We start from the raw sequence: 25,111 nt of genomic DNA on the forward strand, positions 1-25,111 counted from the left end.
ATACGGAAAAGAAGAAAGTAGTCTCAGTTACTCTTTTTTCGTTGCTGGGAGAAATACCTGACACCGAAAATTGAAAGAAGGAAAGGTTTATTTAGCTCGCAGTTACTGGAGGTTTCAGTCCATACTCAGCGGGCTCCAAGGTAGCCTGGCACATGGCGGAGAACAACCTTTCATGGTGGCAGCGAAGAGCAAGAGCACAAAAGGAGTAGCAGCAACAGCTCAAGCAGCTAGCTTCTCTTTCCTCTTTACATTGTCCTCAAGAGGCTTTGGGGGGACAACTATGCACAAACCATTATATAATATAGTATGTATTCCATTAGGAGCTCAGCTAATGTTAAAATTTAGTGTTCAGTACAAACATAGTAATGTGGAAATATTTGTTTACTATATATCTCTATATTTTAACTGCCTTTAAGTAAGTTAACAGCCTACAACTTACAACCTCTCCACCCTCTTTCTCCTTGAACCCAGGGCTTCATGTATGCAGTACAGTTGTTCTACCACACAGCTGCATCCCCAGACATTTTTAGAATTTTATTTTGAGATAAGGTATTGGCTAAGTTGTTTAGACTGGCCTTGATAATTTTTACTTTTAAAAAGTTTTGCATGACAGAGTTTATTCTTCACATGATTATTAGATCAGTATCCCAAATAATAACGTGCAACAAATTTATTTTATTTTATTGTTTCCGTAACAAATTCTTGAGTTTAGCAAACTTTTAATTGTGTTCTGGAGACAGGGTCTGCTCAGTCCACATTGGCGGAGGCTTGCTGTGTTGCACTGGCTGGCTCCGCCTTGGAATTTACCTGCAGCCTACTGGGTTCTGGACGGTAGTCCTGTGCCACCATGCCCAGCCCGTCTAGTGACTTTAAGGTAAACTAGGCACGGCCCACAAAGATGTCTTTTTCCATAATATACTACGTTAAGACTGGCTGCTGCTGCTTCATACAATTTTTTTTTTTTTTTTTTTTGGTATTGGGAATTGAACTTAGGACCTTGTGCTTGCCAGGCAGGCACTTGCGTTGCTGAGCTATACCCCCAGCCCTTGCTTCCTTCAAGTTTCAAGTATTTGCTACCTTTTTGTAAAGCTGCTGGCCTTTAAGAAAGTATAAGGGCACCAGACATGATGGCACATCCTGTAATCACAGCACTCGGAGGCTGAGGTAGGAAGATCACTGTGAGTTCAATATGCAGTGAAATTCTGTTTCCGAAAGACCCCCTCAGTGCCCCAAAAAGGTGTAAGGGGGAAAATTATTGAATCCCTTTCTTAGTAGATTTAAGAAAGAAAAAGTCATCATTGATATACATGTTGCTTGAGTTAAAAGGCGTAGGGCGACTGACAACCTACATTCATCAAATTTCTGAGAATTGTAAGGTCAGAAGAGGAACGCTTTGGGTGAGTACTGAGTCCACATAAAGAAAGAAGCTGCATGTTGCCCCAGAACAGGAAGGGATCGACTGTAGAGCACGCAAAGGTGACGAATTCTCTTCACAAGCGCAGAGCTCGACGTGGCTGAGCCTTCTGAGCCCGTGACAGCATCCCCCATGCCATCCCGTGGAACAGGCGCTCCTTTCTTTATCCATTTCTGTGGGTTTCTGGCTCAAATGATGCGGACAGAGGCCAGCAAATTGCCTGGGCCCTCTGCCCTGTTCTGCAGGCAGTGGGCTGCAGGGGCCCTTCCTCTGGCTCTCGCCCTCCCTGCCACAGCTGCTTCCCTGACCCTGAACACTGTCTGTGTGACCGGGGCACCGTTCATTCTGTCTCCTGGTCTTTCCCTTGTGGGCCCCAACCGCCTTTTGATGACCTTTTCTTGCTGTGTGGGCTGCAGCAACTCCTGGACATGGAGACTGAAAGGCTATGGCTGTGGCCACTCAAGGGTGAGGCAAGTAGCCTGAATTTTTATTAAAAAAAGAAAAGAAAAACCAGAAGATCTGCCTCCTTCCAGTGATAGTATGGCTAGTAAGTAGAACGCCTGGGGCCTTCTTCCCGGGTTTGGTCCGTGGATTTTCCAGTGTGAGTTTAGCTTTCTGATTTTTAGCAGCCTCTGTTGACTGGTACTTAAAAGAGCACCAAACTCCAAAGTTGCAGAGGTCATATTTTATTCCTTCTACCCTTGTTGCTTTTTGTTTCACAAAATCCTGACTGAGTCAAGCCTCCGAAGAAAGTGAGCTGTTCTTGGGTCCATGGACCTGTGCCCCAGACACCCTCGGAGGGCGCAGTGGAGGCCGCTCACTGGGCAGAGCCTTCAGAACCAGGAGGGCGACAGTGTTTCTCTGTGCCTCTTCTGCGAAATGGGACATTTGAGGGTCAGGGTTTGGGCTGTATGAGGTATGTGTGGATCCTGCTAAGACTGTTCTTAGGCTCAGGAGGATCTTTGTGTTTTCGTCTGAATTTGTGCTCTTTCTCTCTTTCAGGACTGGGAATTTAGCCCAGGGCCTCCACACAGCTGCATTCCCAGTGTAGGAGGTTGCCTCCTTTTTTTTTTTTTTTTTAATAATTATTTTTAATATTTGCTTATTCATTTATTTTTTGTTTTGTTTTGTTGAAACAGGATCTTGCTATATAGTTCAGCCTGGCTCTGACTTGTGGGGATCCTCCTGCCTCAGCCTCTTGAGCACTGGGATTCCAGGTGTGCGCCATGGGGCCTGGCTAACTTTAAACATTGTTGTAATTTTTTTTGTTTGTCATTAAAATAATTTTTTTTTTTTTTTTTACACCCTGGTATGTAGTTGAAGTGGGGATTTGGCACATGACCGTAACACCTCTTAATTCTTTTACATCTCCACCCTTTTCTCAGGTGCCTCTTAAAATATTTTGTTTTTAAAAAATTTGAGAAAGGGTTTTCCTAATAAGTTGCCCTAGGTGGGTCTCAAACCCTTATTATATCTGCCTCAGGCCTCAGCCTGGGGTACTGAGATTATAGACGTGCACTGCCCTCTGCTCTTGACGGCTGTGTCTGTTTTTCTATTGTATGACACATTTGTAAATTTGAAAATTATTCTCTGTATACCTTGGTGAGGTACTCATTTTCTCCAGCTTCTTGGTGACAGTCATTAGGAAAATGACAGGACACAGGGATGGAAGGGTGTGCAGAGAAAAGCAGCTGATGCTAAAAGCGCATGAGGAGGACTCGGCCTCGTGGTGAGTGCTGTGGAGCTGAGTGGATCCGCTCTCCTCCTCAAGCGCACACATGTTGACGCTGGATGGAAGAGTAATGGTGCCAGGGGCCTTCATGGGCTGCATAAGCGCGTCCTGGTCCCCTTTTCTGTAGGGTCGTGATCTGTGCTGTTCCTCCCCGTGGGCAGGGTGACCTTGGGAGCCAGAGGTTTTCATTCGAAGGCTGATGGGAGAAGTATCCAGCCTGCTTGGGGATTTTACCATGAACGTTGCTTTTCCTAATTTATATTTGGTTTCTGAATGTCTATAATTTTTTCTTCAATTTTAAGTAACCTCAGGAGTGTTTAGATCGCAAGTGGCTCAGATTTGCTAGCTGGTATTATTTAACACTGCTCCAAATGCGCTCAGTATATGCTGTCTTCTTGTCATTTGTGAGGTTTTCTTTATGGCCCAGTTATGTGGTCCTTTTTTTTTTTTTTTTTTTTTTTTTACAGTGAAAAACAGGTTTATTGGAATGTTTTTAGTTATAATCAAAGGCAGAAACATTTAGCTTTTGTCACACCCATAAACATGTGGAAGCTGCTTACAAAGCAATCATATTACAAAAAGAACGACATCCTTGCAGCACGGTGGAATGGTTCTGGATCTTCATTAGCATGATGATTTGGTTCTCTCCATATGCTTTTGGACTCCTAGCCTGACCCCCACTTGATGCAATGATGCAAGAACTTACACCACTAAAAATATTAGTATGAAACATTGTCATTCAGTGTTTGACTGTACACACAAATAATGAACTGGCAAGTATCTAGTTTCAAATTAGATCCTTGGAATACAGCAAAATAGTTATCTTTGCTTTATACAATTATTCAAAGTACATTTTATTGGAAGGGAAGAAAATAATTGGACATTCTCAATGCTCCAATTTGAAGTGATACTTGCCTCTTAGTTTCTTGAAAAAGAAGTTTTGAAAGTTATATACATAGGTTTCATTTAAATTATGCAGCAGTCTATTATTAATAATAACGTCCCAGATCTTGTTTAATGAGGAGCTCCACCATCAGATCAAGTACGGTATTTCATAACTATAAGAATGATGATCACTAGCAAAAGGATAGCAGCAACCAAAGCCATGATGGCTTTTATTTTGCATCCCCGCCACCACATTTGCCTTCGTAGTTGTTTGGATCTGTTGCTAAAAGCAGTTGCATTATCCGATAAGCTTTCTGACTTGTCCTGCAGTTCGTCTAGTCTCTCCCCTCTTTCAATTACTTTTGTGATATTTTCTTGCATGACATCAATAACCTCATCCACCTGATTCTGAACATGCTTGATTTTATCATTTCTAGGTCCAAATCTTGGTCCAGATGGTCCCATTAGAAAAAAGTCCTCTTCTTCATCTGAATCATCTTCCAAAAGATTTCTCCTTTCACTTTTCACAGAACCAGTGACATCATCATCATTTAGGTGGCGCTTAAATTTGGGAGGCATATTTTTTATTCTTGGAGTACTTTTTTATTTCCCAGTAGAGTATTCACCACCCCAACACCTGCTCCTGCCTCTGGTCCTTCGGGTCCCAGGACGCCGTCCTGCGCCGGGCTGCCCCGGGCACTCGTCCCTTCCCAGGGCGCCCCTCCATTCCAATTCCATGTGGTCCTTTTTACAAATGCTTTTTTTAACGTATTTGGTATAGGGTCTCACTGCACAGCTCAGACTTGTGATGCTCCTGTTTTCAGCCTCCCCAGTGCACCACCAAGCCTGGCTTTGGCTGCTGGCTCAGCACATGGGGGATGGGAGGAGATCAAACCCTGCTCCGTGCACTTGCCTTAAGCAGGCACTTAGTCTGCTGATCCATCTGCTGGCCCTAAATGATTCTTTTAAAAGAGTACTTCTGTCTGCCTCTGTAAGGCCGTCTGGACTAGAGTGTTCCCTCTCTGAGAGCGCCTGTCCAGGACTGTTCACAGGGAGCAGGGAGCAGGGAGGGGAACACACGGGGAGGGATCCACATGCGCCAGGGCCCGTTTCTACGTGAACTCTGCTAGTTTTTGGGTTTTAAAGAAGTGGGATCTTTTCTATGTTGCTCAGGCTGGCCTGAAGCTCTTGGACTCATGTGAGTCCTTTGCCTCAGACTCTGGCTCTGCAGTGTTTTAGTAGTTTACTACTACAAAGAAATTAAAGGGGCTGAGGAGATAGCTCAGCAGAAAAAGTGCTTGCCTGGCAAGTACAAGGGACTGAGTTCAATCCCCGGCTCCGCAAAAAAAAAAAAAAAAAAAAAAAAGAAATTAATTGCTTAAGAGGGACAGAACCCCCTCTTTGGTTGCTGTTGACTACTTAAGTTCCTTAACTTCGTGAAACAAGATCATTTTAGAATTTAAGTTATGAGAATAAAATGTAAAGCATGGCTTTTGCACTGCAGATTTATACCAGGGAGTGGTCGGAGCAAAGGTAGCAGGCTCAGTGTGATTTGATACTTTATGACTGGGGGCAGGTTGAGGATTAATTTGTTTGATTCCCCTCTGCTTTCTTCCTTTTCTTCTATCTGGGCATTTATCCTGTTTCCAGGGTACAGTATCTGGCCTTTCAGTGTTTGGATGTGGGGTGATTCTGAAGGGCAGGCTACACCAGACCACATGGGTTCAAATCCTGTTTCCACTGCTTGTTAGCTCTGTGGCTTTGGGCAGTCACTGAATCTCTTCTGTGTCTTGGTTTGCTCATCTATTAAAACTGTAGATTTGTTGTAGGGATTAATGTGTGTAAACACTGAAAACAGCATCTGATACTTATAGATGTATCCAGTATGTTCAATAAATGTAAAATACTATCATTATTACCTTTGGAAAGTGGGAAGCCTGTTTCACATTTTGTATGATATACCAGTTTGGATAAATAAAGAATAAATTTCAACTGCCTGACATTTAAAAAAAGGTCTATTAACTGTCTGAATTCTTTGAATTGCTAAGTATACTAATCTTTTGGGTGTTACTGCAGTGTTCATGAACATTAACTGTTGTTACTGCTTAAATGGTGCTTTGCTCTTGGAAAGGCTGTCATCGATAGATGCTGTCTTAATTCATGTTTGCTGAGATGAGCAGTTCTCCATGTAGATACCTGGTGTTTGGGCTTTATTAAAGTTATAGAATAAAAAGAAGACTGGGTTAATTAAAATTTCTCTGGATTTTAACCTCTAATGTTACATTAATAAGCTTTATTTGGACCTTTGCAGCAGTGCAGCTTGTGTCCAGCTTGGGGTGTGGAACTGGGAGGCTGTGGTCCTGCACGTGTAATGGACTTTGGTTAGAACTCTGTGCCTGTGATGGGTTGATTGTGGTACCAGGGTTGAACCCAGGGCCTTCCTACTAAATTCCAGTCCCAGCCCTTATTAGTTTTCTTTTTTAATGTATTTGGTACAGGGTCTCACTACATAGCTTAGACTGGTAGTGATCCTCCTATTTTCAACCTCCCCAGTGCTGGGATTACAGGCATGTACCACCATGCCCGGTCTCGATGGCCAGCCCAGTGTGCCTGGTGGGTGAAGCTGGCACTGGAACTTTGTTTTTATTTTGAGACAGGTTCTTGCTAGGTTGCCCCAGACTGGGCTTGAACTTGAGCTCTTTGTGTCTCAAGTAGCTACCACGTCCAGCTACTTATTTTAAACACCAGAAGCAGGCAGCACTTAAAAGAGAAAGCTTGATCTGACTACATTAGTTTTTATGATATAAAGAGAGGTGCGTTTTAAGTGCTTAGATACAGGAGCGCAGGATAAGACATAATATCATGCCTTTGCCTAGATCCAGATTATTGCAGATCCAGATTATTACATTAGGCTGTTGAAAACCTGTAAGGGTGATATGGCAGGGAGGGGAATCCCATTGGTTAGCAACTTACAAATTTATACCTTGTTTTTGCTGAGCGTAGCTTTGATTCTGCGTACCTTCAGAAGTATTGATTACTTCTTGGTCCCTACCCACTTGTTAGGTGTGGTCTGGAACTGCTAGGAGAAATGATGCTTGAGGTCGTGGGGAGCTAGGCCGGCACTGGGGGCGAGGGGTGTGAGGAGGGGAAGGGGTTGTGTAGTCACCCAGATGCTGGCTGGGTGTACAAGGCTGACCCTTGCGGTGGCTGCTGGAGCTCCTGCTGGCAGGCGGGTACTGCAGGGGCTCCTGCCACGAGGCTGCTGCACAGCATTCATTGCAGCCAGACAGCTGAGGCAGACTGCAAGTGACTCACAGTTACCTTCTTGAGTAGTGCAGAGGAAGTGCGGGTGTGAGGCACACATTAGACACCCCCGGCACTGTGCCAGGCACCGTAACTCATTCATTGTGGGCTTTCAATGGTTGTCTGTGATTTTCTTTTAGAAAAATGGATAATGGCAGTGGCACCTGCTTACTTGTATGGGTGTTTGGAGGATTAATGAACTAATTATGGTCAATGAAGGTAGCAGCACCTACTGTGGCCATAATTTTTCTTTACTTCTCCAGGGAAGCTTTGGCTTGAGGGAATAAAATCGTGGAAGGAAGATCAGATTGGAGTGGGCGGTCCGTATCGTAGTTCTGTGTTTCTAGTCCAACTGTAGATCAGATTCCTTTCTAGCCTAAAATTTCTTTCTTTCTTTTTTTTTTAGCTGAGCCAAATGTCTGACCTACTCTTTGTTTGAAAAAGAACAGATGCTTCTTCTGTGAACATATTAATACAAATGTTAGTGGTTTCTCCCACTGCAAGGGAAGAAGATGGGTCAGAAGAGAGGGTAGATCCACTGAATTTGTTCTTGTTTTCCTGCTACGGGTGCACTGTTTTCGAGAGTCCCTTTTGTTTCGCTGTTGTTTTTATTTTAGTCAATTTCCTTTGACTAAGAAATTTCATAGAGATCAAACCAAACAGAATAAAAAGTATCAACACCCACAGCAGTTGCTTTAAAGACCAAGGATGTCAGCATGAAATTAAAATGAATAGAATGACATTTCTGCTTTGAAATTTTTCTAATGCTAACTTAACCCAATAGTGAAAACTTCTGACTTCAATTTACAAGGGAAAGCTTGGCCTTTTACAGCGTTTTTAGACTGGAGTGTTCTGGGTTAAAATTTGCTTCAACCTTCTAATGGTTCTTGGGATTTCAGTCAGCCTTGAGTTGTAGCCTAGCGAATGTGTACTCTGCAGTTTTGAGAGACAAAACATCGGAAAAGATGGATGTGCTGTTCCCTCCCACCCATGTGTAACTGTTAAAAAGAGCACTATTGTCATGTGAAGTCTTATTCTTTTGAGCTTGCTTTTGAAGTAACTTTCACAGAGAATTCCTGTTACCTAGACATTGATGACGGACTCACACCATTTCCTTTTTTTTTCTTAGACGTTCCAACCTCAGAGCAGCCTGAACTGTTCCTAAAGAAACTGCAGCAGTGCTGTGTCATTTTTGACTTCATGGACACCCTATCTGATCTTAAAATGAAAGAATACAAGCGCTCCACTCTTAGTGAACTGTTGGACTACATTACAATAAGCAGAGGCTGTTTGACAGAGCAGACTTACCCTGAAGTAGTTAGAATGGTGAGTTCCTTGTTTTCGCCGCTGACACTTTTAAGCATCTTCCGTAGCAACTCACAGGTATATTTATTGCAGAGCGAGGTCACCGGAGGGAGGTGACCTCCACACACGAGAGCCCAACCTCTGAGAGCTAAGCGCAAATAGTCGGCACTAGAGTTGGAAGAGCACGGTTTCATGAGGAAGAAGTCCAGAACTTTTCAACTACAACAGCATTGAAGGAATCAATGACTTCAAAATACGAAGCCACGATTGCCAGGGTATTACTGGATTTTTGGCCTGGAAAAAGAAAAGACACAGGAGAAATCAACAAAAATTTTAGATGTATGTTTGAAAAATATTCCACCTTGTCAGATGTCTTGGTATTTTTTTTCTTCCCCTCCCTGTTCATTGTGGTATATCGGAAATGGGTTTACTTTCGATAAAATTATAATTTGTGGAATGTAGTTAAGGCCTTTCTTGGCTTTGTAACTAATCCTGTTTTCATGATCTCCTTGAAATCATGGGTGATTGCTTTCATGATTTTAGAGCATGATTTTCTACTTTGCATAGCCATTAGGAAGTCTAGGAAAAAGTATTAGCAATTGCTTACTTATTGTGACCATAATTGTGTTTGTTTTTCAGAAGTTGGGCCAGAATATGATCGTTGGGTTTCTGTGAGAGGATTGCCTTTCTTGACTCCTAGCGGATCTGGAGTCTAGAAAGCAAACATCATTTAGGGGTTTGTGGGAGGAGGGGAAATGGATTGCCTCACGTGAAACCAAGCCACGGAGGTCGGGGGTGGGGGTGCATCCCTTAGAAGCCCAGCAGGACAGTGACAGTGGTGTGTTCTGGTGATCATCCATGGAGCTTTTCTGCATAGCTCTCTGTTGTTTGTGTTCAACAGATGCAAAAAAGAGACAATGGAGATCAAGCAGATATGGTCGAAAATGCTAATTCAGATTTGGGGAAGGTCTTGAATTATCTCTACTTGAGAAATAGTTCCCTCGGATGTACATGTGAATGTGTATTGAAGTAGCTAGTTTATAGGAAGGTAGTGCCAGCGTATTCTGTACCCATTATCTTAGTGGCTTGTGAAGAGTGCTCGCAAGGAGCGATTGTGCTTTACAGTGGACGCACTGCAGTGCCTAGATTCACTTTCTTTGGCTATCACAACTGGAGACAGAGGGAGGACACTTCCGTGGGTGCAGGCCAGGGAGGCTGCTACACATCTTCCAGGGCACAAGGCAGCTCCCATGACAGCGATCTGATCTCCATGTCAGCAGTTCCAGTGGGGAAATCTTGCTTTTTGGTTTACCTGCTGCTTTCTTAACCTCTTTGCCTAATACTCTGATCTTCCTTAGTCCCTGTTTCCTGTAGAGCACAGCCCTTGGTTTAGCTTACTGTGTCAACAGAGGTATCCACCATTTCTAACTTCTCAATTGCTGTAAATAATTCAGGTTTGTATGAGCATAAGCAAGTATATCAGTACATTTTTTCTGTTTATAACTATATATTTCATTCTGTAAATGTGCCATATTTAAGCAGTAACCTATGGATAGCCTTGAGTTTGTACTTTATGAGAATATATATTTATTTTTTTAAAATGTATTTAGTACAGGGTCTGTAAGGTCTCCCTACACAGATCAGACATGTACTGATTGATCCTCCTGTTTTCAGCCTCCCAAGTGCTAGGATTACAGGTGTGTGCCACCACACCAGTGTTATATTTACTTTTAAGGATTTTTATAGACCATTTCTATGTTCATAACAAAACTGAGAAGGTGCAGAGACCCCTCGTATATCCCTGTCCCTGCACGTGCATAGTCTCCCCCACTCAGCCTCACCCACACAGTGTATAGTTGTTACCTTGGCCCACCGTCACCCCTGGGCCATAGCTCATGGCGGAGTTGACTCTAAAGAGGTGTGCGTTCTTTGAGTTTGGGGAAAAGCACAGGCTTAGGTATATTCTCATTACCCTGGAAATCGTTTGTGCTGCTTTCCTTTATTGCCAGCTCCCCGGCAGCAGTGCTCTTCTCTGGTCTCTGTAGTTCCGCTTCTCCCAGAATGCCATTTAGTAGCAACCATCCGGTGAGCAGCTCTTTCAGATTGGCAGCTTTTGGTTTTAACATTTTTTCGTATCTTTCATGGGTTGATAATTAAATCATTTCATTAATACTTTATGTGCAGATATACCACAGTTTGTCCACATACTTACTAAAGGACTTGGTGCATCTCAGTTTTTGCAATTGAATATAAAGTCACTGTAAATGTTTATGTGCAGGTTTTTGTGTGGATATAAGTTTTTAGCTTCTTGCATAAATACCAAAGGGTGCAATTGCTGGGCTCCGCACACCCCCAGTTGCTGGATCTTTCTGTAGCAAGCGTGTTAAGCCTTGTAAGAAGCTGCCACACTGTCTTCCAGAGTGGTTGAGTCAGTCTGCATTCGCGTTTCCAGTGGTGAGAGCTGCCATTGCTCCACCTGCTCCCCAGTACTGTAATTGGCGCTGATTTATTTTTTAGTAGCCCGCACCCTGTTCCTAGACCTTCACGAATCCCTGGCAGCTGTCTCTAATCCTCACTTCCCTTCAAGGGCTGGTTTAAAGTCCTGTCACTGTTAACTGAAGAACCCTGGTGCTTTATCCTTCCTTCATGTCCTCTGCTTTTGGCAACCTGCAGTTTTGGAATTTGCTTACTACTTTTTGTCCTTTCACATGTTTACCAGAGTTTTCTAATTAGATGATAAGTACTTACCTGCTTCTCACTGTGGCTTCCTCTAATGATGCCTGGTGTAGGCCTAGCTGAAATTTGCTGAATAAATTCCTCTTGTGGGTATTTTATATGATTAAGATATTGGATGCCATTGGACTAATTCAGTTTTTGAACCCAGCTTTACCACAATCCCCCTTTCTTATGACTCAGCTTGGTCCTGAACCAGCTGTACTCTCATAATGTACCCAGTAGTAGCCATGTTTTCATCTCTTTAGTTCCTTCCCCTCCCACAGCCAAGAACAGCAGCAACAACAAATTCCTGATCGTTGTATGGGTTCAAAATATGGTTAAGTTGTACCTCAGGAAGTCTCGGACCTATGGCATACACGCTGTTCTGCATTAGAACGTTAACTTTCTAGCTGGTAGTTTGGAGTTCTTAGAAGCATATTTACTTTTTATATTTATGATTTATAAAAGTGTTAAGCTACTAATTTTGTATGGCATGGTGCTTTTAAAGGCACAGTTTAAAGGAGTTAGTTTGAGTTCAGAGAGAAAGAAGTGTGCCTACAAGCTTGTTACCTGGGGTCACACTGGCCTGGATTCAGGGCCCACTCTGGTCACATTTATTTATCACTGTGAATGAGTTGTATCTTTGGGGCCCTCAGTACTTGTGTGGTGCCAGGAGGTCCACAGGCTTGGGGTCGGCATGGCCGCTGTCTCTGCCCCTTACTCCATAAATGTCCTGCCTTAATAAAAGCAGTTTTGACTTTGTTCACATATTGGGGTTACCCTACCTTACAAACACACACTGTAGTTGCAGTGGGTCTTGCGCTCTGTGGAAGACGTGGAATCACATCTCCTTGTGCTTCTAAGCCTCTGGCAAATGGAGATTCTCACAGCACTCGCTGTCCCCACCCATGTGACACCTGTCTTTAGGGTGTTGTGCAGGTCAACAAAGGTGCTGAACTTCTTAGAACACATGGAGGTGTTCAGTAAATAATGCCGATATGTTTAGGTGATTTTGTTATTAGGCAGTTATTGATGGAGTTCCACGGTTCCTGTTGTGGACTCATTGTGTTTGACACAGTCACAGTGGGGCTGAGCTGTATCTGTCGTGCCGCCTGATAGCTCTGGTTTGAGTTTGGTTGATCTGACACCTGGACCACCTGTGGTACCTGCACAACTCCCCAAAATCATGTGTGCTGCTGTGGCCACAGAAAGCACCAGCCCAATATGTTACCACATTTTATGCATTCTGCACAAAATCTGTCACTGTTATGTATGAAGTGTTTTTGACAAGTTAACAGATAAAAGTATTTAATTCAGTGAAACAATTTTGATTATTATAATAATTTTTCATTGGTAAAAGTATTAATATTTATATTTGAAAGATACTTATTCAGATTCAGGCATCTAAGTAGAATTGTCTTTTTTTTTTTCCTTGAGACAGGGTTTTGCTGTATAGCCCAGGCTGGCCTTGAATTAAATAATGGCAGTCCTCCTGCTCAGCCTCCAAGTGCTGGGATTATGGGCGTGTGCTACCATTCCTGGCTTCAAGCACCTTTTTAGATTCTATCCATTTGTAGACCTTTTATCAATTTTATTAGTGAAAGAGCAAACAAAGCTATTAGATTAATGTGTTCCACTAGTGGATGTGCCACCTGGTGGGGCAGTCACATAGGTGCTACTGCTGGTGCAGATGGCGGCAAGGTGTTAATCAGCCAGATGTGCTGTGTCTCATTCCCTCAGTGGTTCTGGACTTGTGTAACTCCAAGATGACCCTGCCTGTTGAACAGTTGCTGTTTCCATCTGTTCTTCTTTCTTTCTCTTTACTGAAAAATGAAACTGCTTCTCTAAGATTAGTGGGGACGTGGTAGTGTTTTTTTTAAAGAAGTACTCAGGAGTGAGGGATGGGTTTCCCAGATCAAGATGAACGATGACCTGATATGCTCTGGGGATCCTCTCAGCTCACACCCAAAGCTGGTCTCACCTGAGGGGACCTGAGCTTCGTGACTTGGTATTCCTCTTGAGGGATAAATGATAGATAAAGCGGTCTCTGAAATGGGAAGTCTTCCCCCCCGTCCCCTGGTTACACCAGGGCTTGAATTTAGGGCCTCACATGATAGGCAAGTGCTTTACCATGGAGCTATGCCCCCAGTTCTTTTCATTTTTGTTTTGAGACAGGGTCTTGCTAAATTGTCCAGGCTGGCTTTAAACTTGTGATGGTCTTCTGGCCTCAGCCTTTCTAGTAGCTGAGATTACAAGCACGCATATCCTCTGCTGGCAAAGCCATTTTTAACATTTAAATGAAGTCTGAATACCTCCTGGAGACTGCTAGAGTTAAAGAAGAGGGCAACTCTTTTGTGTATAAACAAAATACGGTGCAACAAAACGCAGTGACGCTTTGCCGTGACACTTCGGTGCAGAAGAATGGCGCAGCGCCAGTGCAGAGCCGCAGACGGAGAAGGTGGGAGCCCCCACCCTGCTCCTCACCTCCTCTAACTCGTGGTGAACTGGTAAACAGTTTCCTCCCAGAGCCATGGTTTTTCCTGTTGTAAATGGCAGGAGCTGGCGACTTCCCACTCAGAAAACCGCCAACTTTTTAGTCATTGCAGTCTGAGAAACTCTTTCAGAAAGGATCCTGCCTTACTTTAAGTTTAGAAGGCATTCTTGGCCAAAGTGAGTGGTTTGTTTAGTGTGTCTCACAGGTCCGTAGCTAATGAAAACTTGAGAATGAGGACCCATAGTTCTGTTAGGCGGTGCCACGGTCTGTGCGCCCCACGTCTGGGGCCAGCTTCTTCCCACACGCGCAGTTTTCCGTTCTCCTAGTGTTGTGTTTTATTTAGTCTTTGCCCTGAAAGATTTTCTCAGGATTTCTGACTCTTACGTAGTTTTGTGTAAATGTTTACTTACCAAAGTGTGAAGTCTGTGTATTTTCTGTTTGCACATCTTTTTCAAAGAATACGTCTTTTGGGGATAATTCAAATGTGAGATGAATTCATATGGACAAAGATACTGTTTTTGTTGATTCCAGGTAATGTTTATATCCAGCAACGTAGTGCCATGCTTTTACCTTTTGGTGACTGTGCAAGAGGGCCCTACTGTGCCAGCAGGCTCAGAGTCTGGCATGGCGAATACCCCTTGGACCGCTGGTGAGGGCATGCTGTGTGTGCGTGAGGGACGTGCATCCGGGAGGGTCGGGGGGTGGAAGCTGGAGGTGGAATGAGCAAAGCCCTTCTCTGGAGTATTAAAGGACGAACATGTGCCTTCCAGGTGGTTGCAAAGTGAGTAGCATGGTAGGAGGAGTTTCTCAGCCCCAAGATAAGGACCCAGATACGTGAGCAGTGCTGTGTTGTCGCAGCCTGCAGTGAGTGCGGGTGCGTAATTGTGAACAGCAGTAGCATAAGGAGCCTGCGTGGGTCAGGCTCAGAATGAACCTCACATATGGTGGAGGGGCACGAGAACAGGGCAGAGACCAGAGGGGTCGAAATTGCAGGCATGAGGCCTCATGTGGGGAGTGCTGTGTTCCTCAAGGCGTGGAGGACTGCAAGCAGTGCAGATAGGGAGCAGAGAGGACAGGGAAGGACAGTAGTTTACGTAGGAGGTAAGATGGAAGCCACTCATCACTCATGTGCATGTCTGGAGACCGGAGGGAGAAGGAGCCCAGGAGAGCTGAGGCTCTGAGGGGTACTTGGGGGTGGCGCTCCAGAAAGGTTCAGGGTCTGGGAGGTAAGGGGTTTTGGGTGGACGCTGAGGAGGTTTTGGATGCGGCAACACTGAAGTGCTGGTGAAGACCTGCTTGTGGAAAGCGGAAGTGGAGATTGGTCATTGTCAGGGGTGGAGAAGGGCAGGTGGAGAAAGACCAGTGATGCCCTCCAGGAGCTGGCCTCCCGAGGGACAGGTGGAGCAGGAGGGAACAGAGGAAGCTGAGCTGATGGCAGGAGAGTGGCTCCACCTATGGGATGGATGGGGGAGGGGTGTGCTGTCTGGGGACAGGAAGCCGCGTCTTTTCCCTACTGCCAAAAGTATGCAGTCTGTCCCAAGTCACTGCTCTCCTTATTTTTACATTTTTTCCCTTCTGACTTCTCTTGGTTTTAAAGTCTATGTCACCCCCAGTCTTACAGAGCTAAATCTTGCAAATATACTGCAGATTTCCCAAATGTAATATAGTTTTAATATAGTATAGGTTGATTTTTTTTTTTCTCTATTGAGATCTTTCCCTACATCCCTTTTATTGATTCTTAGCCACATGATTCATGGCTCTGTTTTTTCTTACCCTCAAATTATATCCTGTCACTTGGTTATTTAAGTGTTTTTATCTTCTACATATTCTTCAATTTAACTAGAAATCACTACTCTGGTTAGCCTCTGAATAGGTTAATACAGTTTTGTGGAAAATTGTGAAATCCCAGTTGAGGTCTCACGGTCTGCCTGCACACACCCTGAGGAGTACGAAGCCTCGCCACAACCTCACCACCTAGGTTATTGGCCGAAGGACAGAGAGTTACTTATAAAGCCTCTACCTACGTGTGCCCTACCAGAGACAAATACGAACTCATCTTTCATCTTCCTGCACCTGACAAAGGAATACCACTATGCAGTCTGACAAGAGTTTGCCCCGGGATGGGCTGGTGAGATGGCTCAGTGGTCTAAAGCACCTACTTAGAACAAGCTAAGCAAAAGCACAGGGACGGCGGTTCAATCCTCAGCACCACATGCCAGCCAGCCCCGCCCCCTGGTGGGCTGAACTGGCCACACACTAAAATAAATAAAAAAAAAAATAAAAATAAAAAAATAAAATAAAATAAAAAGAGTTTGCCCCGGGAATGATTTTTTTTAGGTCCTAGAGAGAGGAGATTTATAGGAATGTGATAATAGCAAAAGCGCTGTTGTAAGAAGGTAAGAGTGGATAGTTTATAGGCTTGTAGTTTATAGCTTATAGGTGGATACTTGTGATGGAAGAGAGCTGAGTGACATCTGAGAATGGCATTTAATAACTGACTAATGAGAAACTGAGGGTAGTGTAAATCTAAGAGATAGGACCTGAGAATCAGATTAGAGAGTTAAGCATTCCTTGTTATGCGGAAGTTATGATATTGAAGATTACTAAAAGACACTCTTAGATGAGTTCAGAAGAATTCACATCTCAAAGTTAGCATTTGTGGTTTGTCAATGGGTAGAAAAACTGGCAAATAATTTGTAATCTGTCCTTTCTTCAGTTAACATCCTAAACTATCCCTGCGCCTTGTCAGTCAGTAAATGCTCACTTAGCAGTATTTATTCAGCATCTCGGGGCCCTCAGGGGTTGGTTTTGTGTCACCAAACTGTGATGTTGACCGCAGACTCTTGTCCTGTCTTTTCAGTTTGCTTTTTTTTTAGTGGTGGGAGAAAAATCAGTTGTTTCTGATTAACTTTTCGAAGGTAAATCTAGCTAAAATAAAGTTAGACTTTGCCATGTGTGCCAATAAACATCACTGCTAGATACTGCGCAGTTGGAAAATATGAAATTGGAGAGGAGCATATGAAATTGGAGGTCCTCGCATTTGGGTCAGCAACTAAAGATGAAAAATGAAGCTTGTTGAAAGACTGCAGCAACGAAGCCATGTGGGCTTCCAAGTTTTCTCTGTGGGAAGGTTTTGGTAGTTAATTCAGTTTCTTAAATTCATGTGTGATTGTTCAGATTTTCTGTTTTATGGCAGTTTGGGTAGGTTGTTATAATAGCACATTTTAGAATTTTAGTCCTGTTCTTAATGCATAAAAGCAGAGTTGGATGCTGATAAAGATCACCAGCTCCTGCCCACTTACCAAAATTTGGAAGATGAAAGCTGAATTTGTATTTATCTCTGGTAGTTATCATTCTAAGGCACACTTAGGTAGCTGCTTTATAAAAAAACCCCTCTGTCCTTTGACCGGTAACCTATGTGGTAAGGTGATGACAAAGTTTTGTACTTCTCAGGGTGTGTGTAGGCAGCACAGTAATCTGGAGAGAGTTCAGTGCTTGTGTCAATTCAGTCTTTACAACAGCCTGTGAGATAGGTAATGCTATCGTGGGTACCACCTTGTAGATAAAGATAGAAGCTTAGGAAACTTGCCCAGGGCCCCTCAGTTAAGACATTGAGCTTGAGCCCAGCCTGGCTGGCACTGGAGCCCATTCTCAGCTGCTTTGTCCTGATGCACAGGGGTAGAGTCCTGCCCTGGCATGTGTGAGGCACTGCGCTCTGCCCCTGGCCCGGCAGGGTGGGGCTGTGGGCTGGGGGAGATTTAAAACTCCTAGAAGTTTAATTCTTAGCTCTATACTAAAAGCAAAGTTTTTCTTTGAGTTTCTCCAGATATTGAAAAAGGTATTTTTGGGTGTATGTATATGGGTGGGGTTGGGGAGATGCCGGAGATTGAACCCAGGGTCTTTGTTCTGGGCTACAACCCTAGCTCTCTTTTTAAAATTTATTTATTTATTTGTTTTTATTTTTGAGGCAAATTTTTGGTGATTTGCCTAAGATGGGCTCAAATTTATAGTCCTCCTGCCTCCCAGAGTGCTGGGATTTCGAGTGTGCACCGCCATGCCTGGCTGTGTTTCTGTTATTTTTAATTTGCGAATTTGGCCTCTGCATTTTTCCTACTCTGTTGTAACCAGCAGGACAAAATCAAATTTAGAATTCTTTCTATTTTACAGACCAGTGGCTTTTCCAAACTTCCTCAAGTTAGGAGCATTTCTGTTACCCTGTCTTTGGGATGCTGGTCCCAGGAGGCCGAAATCCAGTTCTTTCCATAGGAAGACAAGGAGGCCAAAGGCGGCTAGGAGTTGTCTGCTGTCTCATTGCATCTCCTCTCTGCTTTTCCATGAGAGGCCCTTACATACCTAAACACAGAGAGGAGGAGATTTATGGCAGTATGGTGCACTTCCATCTCCTAAGAGGAGGCTTTGAATGAAGCTGAAGCCTTGGGCCTGTCCACCCTGTGAAGCATTTGTTTGGCCTGCACGGCCTGTACCAGGGGCTGTGTGATGACTGGAGGTGAGCGGAGTGCTGTAGGGTTCACAGCTGTCCTGGGTTCCTCCCAAACTTTCCTGGGGCGATTCTCTTCCCTAAGGCCTGTATTCTCAGGCCACTCCCCCGGCCCACCACCAAAAGTCCCAGAGAAAAGGCTGCCAGTGCAGCGCTGGCTTGACGCACCTCACCTTGGCAGCCATGTGTTGCTTGACTGGCTGGTGCTCCGGGCTCTCACGTGGCTCAGAGGGTAGTGTATGGAGTTAGAGGGGAAAAGCACTGCAGAGGTCAGCTGTTTGCTGGTAGCCAGCTCCCTACACTCCATTGGGCCAACCGTCTGGAGATAGAAAATACAAGGATGAAACTGCATCTGAGCCAAATGTGTATGGGCTTTCCCTCCACCATTCCCTAAATAATACAGAGAAACTATTTATGTGGCATTTACATTGCATTAGGAGGTATGAGTTGGGGCTGGGGAGTTAGCTCTGTGGCATAAGCACCTGCCTGGCAAGCGCAAGGTCCTGACTTTGAGCCCTGATGCCAGAAAAGAAAAAAGAAAAAAAAAAGGTTCTGAGTAACTAGAGATGTCTTAAAGTTCAGTATACTGTGTGAGCAGTACAGGTTTGATGGGGCCATTTTTATGTGAGAGATTTAAGCACCTGCACATTTTGGTATCTGTGAAGAGGGCCTGGAAAGAGTCCCACAGAGACCCCACTGGGGCCCTGTGAGCTGTGCCAGAGAAAAGGCTGCCCTGCAGGTGGGCCTTAGGAGCAGCTGAGGACTTTTTTCCTTGGTTGATCAGCCTGGCCTTGGAGCAGGGGGCTTAGAGATTTATATAACCCTCTGTCTCCAGTTGGACTGCCCAGTCCTTAGAAGCTCTTAGCATGCATACAGCCTAGTCGCCCTTTTTGATTTCCTGGGTTGGACAGACTCCCCCTCTGTCACTTACTTAGCTGTGTGACCTTGGATGAGTTTCCTCCTGTTAAGCTCGTTATCCTACTGTAAGTTTGAAAGACTGTTGTGAAGATGAAACTGTGGAAAATGCTTAGCATGGATGCAAGTACGTAAAGTAGCCACTGTTATTGTTGGCCAGGCAAGATGGCACACACAAGTCCAAAAAACTAAAATATAGCATTGTTATTATCATTATTCATGGTACCACGTCTGACACCTGAAATGGACAACCTACCTTTTTCTTTGTATGAATGAAAAGTTTTTCTGGTTACATTGAAGTCTTGATGGCCTGCCAAATTGTGTGTGTGTGTTAGGGATTATTTCCCAAATATTTTTCTTGACTTTGTTTTTGAGACAGACCTTACTATGTAACCTAGGTTGGCCTCAAACTCGTAGTGAGCCTCCTTCCTCAGCCTCTTGGATGCCAGGGTTACAGACATGGGTCACATGTACTGCATGGCTGTTGTTTCAGATTTATTCGTTGGGAAATTTTGAGTTTAATTTTGAAGAATGCCCTGAAAATCTGCATGTGCCAATGTTTGCATAATTATAGATGTTTGCATATATTGTCCTTAGTTGACTTTTTTCCTAATACATTTGCATATTCATGTCCCTACACTATTAATAATTTACCATTTATTTCCTGTAAGAATTTTCCAGGGGCTTAAAAAATGTTTAATTTTAATTTAAATGTGTAAAGGACAGGTTTTTTTTTTTATATTCAGGAAGCAGCTATTCATTTCATTTATAAGCTGTAAACCTTCTGACTTCACTGCTTTAGAGGTTGTTCAGTTTTCACCATAATTGACAGCAGTGACCTGCCTAGCCCGGGTAGCTGCAGTCATGGCGTTCCGTGTCCGTGAATACTCCCACTCTTCCTGGCGCCCTGTCCCTGTGCCCATGGGGCTCTGCAGGGTGAGGTTCAGGCTGCGCTGTGCACACGCTCTGGGTGTGGATCATCTCGCCGAGAGAGAAGGGAGAGCGGTGGCTGTACCACAGCAGTGGATGGCTAGCAGGAAGAAGCCCAGAAAATGTGTGTCCTCAGCATGGAATTCTCAGAAACATGAATGCCAAAGGCAAGAATTTGGCAAGAGAATACCGAGCAGGTCATTTCCAGGAGGCAATTGGCTGCTGACCAGTATTTAAAGCCACACTTGGTCTGTGAGCGAAAGTGAGAGGAAATGTGCTGTCCGCTGACTTCTGAGGAGGAAGCTGCCTCCAAGCAAACAGGGAGGAGATCAAGAACTTAGAGCGAAAATACGGTCACAGCACTGAATAGAGGGAGACAGGATGTGTGGCCACAAGAGCGAGGATGACAAACAGGAAAGGATGTTTGTGGCGATGGCCATGGTGGCACCTGCCTGTGATCTCAGCAAGGCCAGCCTGGCTATTGGGTGAGTTCAAGGCCAGCTCAGCTGCTGGCTCGGAGGCCCTTTGGGGCAGGAGGCGTTTCTGAGTAGAGTAGGACTGTTACAGATATTTGGTAGTTGGAGAGAAGCCAGTCTTTTAATAAAGTGCACCAGCAAGCCTTGCTGGAGAATGTGACATTCCTGGTCCCTTTGGAGATTAAGTAACAAGCAGTGAAGGAGTTGCCCTCACTGCAAAAGTGAAGTCCTTGAGGAGAATTAGGGGGAAACATGGTCTGAAATAAATGTACTCTTTTTTTTTTTTTTTTTTTGGTAGAACTGGGGATTGAACTCAGGCCCTTGCGCTTGCCGGGAAGCGCTTATTTCACTGAGCCATCTCCCCAGCCCGGTACTCTCTTCTTTTTAAGAGACTTTTTGCTTTCACTCAGAAAAGTTAAGAAAATTTATTGGGTTTAGATAATTTGCTTGAATATTGAGTTTTGTATTTGTGTTGCTTTTAAGAACAAAGCTGAGAGTCTGGTGTATCCTTACCTGGAAAGGATATGAGAGGACCCTTTCTTTGAGGGATGAAATAATGTAAACAGGTGGGCTCAGCAGTCCTCTTCCCCTCCCTGAGCCCCCTCTGGCTCTCCTTCAGGAGGCCCTGGCGCCCACGCTCTTGCCTTTCCCCGTGAGGCCTGCTCCTCAGCAGCGTGGGCCGTGTCTCACCCTGTTCCTGCTGAGCTGAGCCATCTCTCCAGGGACTGTTTGTGCCTGTGGATGGCCCTGCAGTCCGGCGTAGGCCAGGTGCGTGTGAACTATTCATCCTCTAGCTTGGGGCTTTGGCTTGCTGGTGAGGGGTCACTGAGACAGGCATACAGACACAGGAAGAGATGGTGAGAATTTGGGGCAGTGTTTCCTGTTCAGTTGCTTTCATGTAAGAATACGTACGCAACAGCCAGAAGCACATATTGGGAGCTTTATGCACGTTGCATGTGCTTGTTTCTTTTAAGGTTCAGAATTTAAGAGGTTTAATTTGATGGCAGCATTAGCTAATTCTGAGCCATCATGTTGGAAGCGTCATCTGCAATTTGTGTTCTCGAAGAAGTCCTGTGTCCACCGTGACTCTTCATCACGGTGTCCGCAGGCCAGGTGACTGTTAGAGTTGGGGCCCGCAGCAGCAGCAGACCCTGGCACCTCGAGGGTCGAGGGTCGAGGCTCGCTGCCTGAGGCTGGGTCCTGGCTGGGAGCGGCAGCTAGTTAGGCCTGCAGTAATGTGAGCAGCGTGACTGTCGGAGAGCTCACACATCTGGGTTTGGATTCTAAGATTTAATATCAACTTAATGGATTCACCACCACATTTCCAATTTTGGAGCAAAAGCAGTATAGTTTTCTCTGTGTGAAATATCATTTCCCTGTGATGGCTGTGTGGGGGGATTACACTAGAGATAGTTAATTTTAATATGACTGTCACCATTTAAGCAGGTAAAAAGATGTCTGTTATTTTGAGCAAAGTTTAATCTTGAAATAGAAATCTAATGGGAGCAGAGGGCCCTGACTGGAATTTGTGGGTAACAGGGAGAAAGTCAGGCATGGTTTGAGATTACGGGGACCTGGCTAGCTGATAACAGACAGACTTAATCTTGCATGCAGACAATGAGCAGGAAGTTGTAAAGGATTTTGAACAGGAAGGGAGATGTAGATTCTTTTTTCCAGCCCCTTTCAAAAGGGAAAAAATATTGAGGAGGATGGAGTTGGTAGAGTTCACCAGGAAAGCCCTGGCCAGTGGCTGTGTGCCAGGTAGCCCAGGGCTGCAGCCCTAATCTTGTCGGCTGGGCGCCAAGAAGAAGGGGCAGAGTGTGTGGAGGGACTCCCTTCTGTGTCTGTTTCCCATGCTCATAGAAAAATAATCCGTTGCCAGTAGTTCCTTTATCTAATTCAGTAGCTCCTTCCATTTTGGACAATTCCTTCCAAGTCTTATTTTTTAAATAATTTATTTTTCTTCTTAAAAATTTAAATATATTTAACTTGCTATAAAAACTTGGGAGCACGTCTTGTGCAGGGGTTATTCAGTGACTCTAATAGTAACCATCGCCGTAGAGATCTGAAGCTGGCGCCACTCCGGACACTCCCTTGTGCCTTTTCTACTTTGCCTTCTTAAACGTTTTTCTAACCCATCTCTACATGTGAACATTTATTTACGGTTTTTAGCTTCTGTTCCTTTAGTTTTCTGATGTGAACATGTTTTATAAGCCTCATCCTCCTTGCTGCCCAGTAGTGCAGTGCACGGATGCACTGCTGTTTACCTAAGTGGTTTCCCATGCAGGGCATTTAAAATTTTCTAAGTTCTGGCTGTTAAAAGTCATTCCCTTGTGAGTACCAAAGAGACATTTTGTGGTAATAAAATGACATGTTGAAAAATTGCTTATAGCAGATAAAGCAAGTGTAGAAGCATTACAGACTCTGAAAGGGTTAGAAGAAGAGCAAACCCTTTGAGGAGGTGAGGGAGGTGGAAAGGTAGTCTTAGAGGGAGAAGTGGAGGTCGGAGGGATGAGACTGGCTTTGATAGGAACAAAGTTGAGAGGATCGTGGGGTGTCAGAGGTCTCTGTGTGACTGGAGATAAAGCAGTTAGGGCTGTTACGTGCCCTGGAATGCACCTGCATAGGAAAGGTAAGGTAGTGAGCAGGGAGCCGCTTGCTTTTTTAACACTTGTGGCTGTTGTTGATTGGGTGGAATGGTGTCCTGGAGGCATTCCCTTGACTTCCGCCTCCAGTGTCCCCAGATTCTGTTTCTGAGTGGTGCCTTGGTTCACGAACTTAATTCTATCCACCATCGTGTTTGCAGTCTAAACTGGATGAGAACTGAATCAGAATTCCCTACAACATCAATATTGAATCTAACCATTGAATTTGAGTTGGTTCTTAGCCTATTTGCTTTACGACCAGAATTGTAGAAAGAATTAAGTTCATGAACTGAGGCACCACTGCATCTTGCTGCATGTGAGACTACAGCTAATGCTGATTCTGAGGGCAGGAAATGCCATGAACCTTTTTATTTTGCCTTGGCTGACACCAGAGCAGCTGCCATTAGGCTTTCTTGTTCTGTTGGGTCCTTTCCCTCCAAAAAGGAATTGGCATATTTGCATAAGATGGTTAAATTACTTGAGTTAGCCCAAGCTACCGGAAAATGTAAGAAACAGTGTATTAAGAATTATGAACTTTTGAATGAGTAGAGTGCATCGGACAGTTTCATCTGTTTACTTCCTTTCCTCCTTAACATCTCACCAAAATTACTAAAAAGAAAGAAAACGGAGAGATCCTGGAGCCAAGAGTGTAGAAGCCAGAGAACGAATGAACATGGTCACTGCCTCGGGTAGTCAGAGAAAGCTGAGTGGGAAGCAGCAGCACGGGAAATGCAGGTGTGACCAGGGTGCGCCCCAGGAGCCCCCAAGGAGCTTTGGCAGTGCACACCTCAAGGAGAAGGCAAGCGGGGGTCCAAGGAGGAGATGGGCAGGCCTGCGTAGGTGCCGGGACACCTCCCAAGCGCCAGTGGAGACTGAAGGCTCACTCTGCAGAGGCTGAACTGGCAGGCGTCCGAGCCTGGGGGCAGATGAGAGCAGTGGTGCCTTTCCGAAAGCAGCAGGCCACTTGAGAGTCTCTCAATCCAGGGGTGTTCTGTGTCAGGAGAGGGGTAATTCTTCTATCAGACCTATGTCTGGGAGGGGGGCGCGGCCGCTCTTTTCACTCATGCTTGTGTAAAATGTAGCGACAATTTTAATGAATCCCTCTAGTTCACTCATTTTACCTTTTCCACTATTCAGTGAACATTTAGAGTCTTTTCAATGTGGGCTATTACGAACACTGCTTCTGTGAACTTTCTTTGCTTGTTGGCCTGAATGGTCCCAGTGCGCGGTGGGGGCAGTGGAGTGACTTCCTCTTTGCCTTTGTGTCTTGTTGCCACTGGAGTCATATTTCTTCCCCTATGATACCTTAGGGGACATTGCTGTCACTTGATGGATATTCCACATGTCAAGGAGAGTGGACAAAGGATTGTGTCCTTCATTGTTTCTGCCTTTTGTAAAGCTTTTATGGTAAAATATTGGCAGGTTTCTCAGGCCTTCCCTTTGTGTTTACATTTGATCTGTATTCAAATTCTGTTGATTCTGTTCTTGATTTCTCAGGACAGATTCTCTTTTTCCCCCCCACAGTTGGCAGTGACCTTCTGCTGAAACTCAAGTATTTAAAGGAGCCAAATTTGCTTAAGCAAATTATTTGCTTAAGTATATGCTTAAGTTGGTTGTGCCGTTTCATTACACTTACTGACTAAACACTCTTGCTATCAGCAGTAGCAGAAGTAACAGTAACAGTAACAGCAAAAAATAGATTTCTGCTACTGCATGATCCAGACCTATAATCATAGCACTCTGGGAGGCTGAGACAGGAGGACCACAAATTTGAGTCCAGCTGGCAAGTCACCAAGACC

The 25,111-nt window shown here is 44.5% G+C and overlaps 1 protein-coding gene and 1 pseudogene across 2 annotated transcripts in view; one reads left to right on the forward strand and one right to left on the reverse strand.

Annotated features, from left to right (window-relative positions):
• The window catches only part of Ppp2r5e (protein phosphatase 2 regulatory subunit B'epsilon), a 180,729-nt gene that overhangs the window by 87,935 nt on the left and 67,683 nt on the right, over nt 1-25,111 (forward strand). For both annotated transcript variants that reach the window (XM_004624797.3, XM_004624798.3), the window contains exon 3: nt 8,464-8,660. In XM_004624797.3, the coding sequence (XP_004624854.1) occupies nt 8,464-8,660 (197 nt within the window). The remainder of the gene's footprint in view (nt 1-8,463; nt 8,661-25,111) is intronic.
• On the reverse strand, nt 3,827-4,673 carry LOC101571919 (annotated as a pseudogene).

The sequence above is a fragment of the Octodon degus genome, unplaced genomic scaffold (assembly GCF_000260255.1).
Source record: "Octodon degus isolate 3935 unplaced genomic scaffold, OctDeg1.0 scaffold00007, whole genome shotgun sequence".
Taxonomy (NCBI): Eukaryota; Metazoa; Chordata; class Mammalia; order Rodentia; family Octodontidae; genus Octodon; species Octodon degus.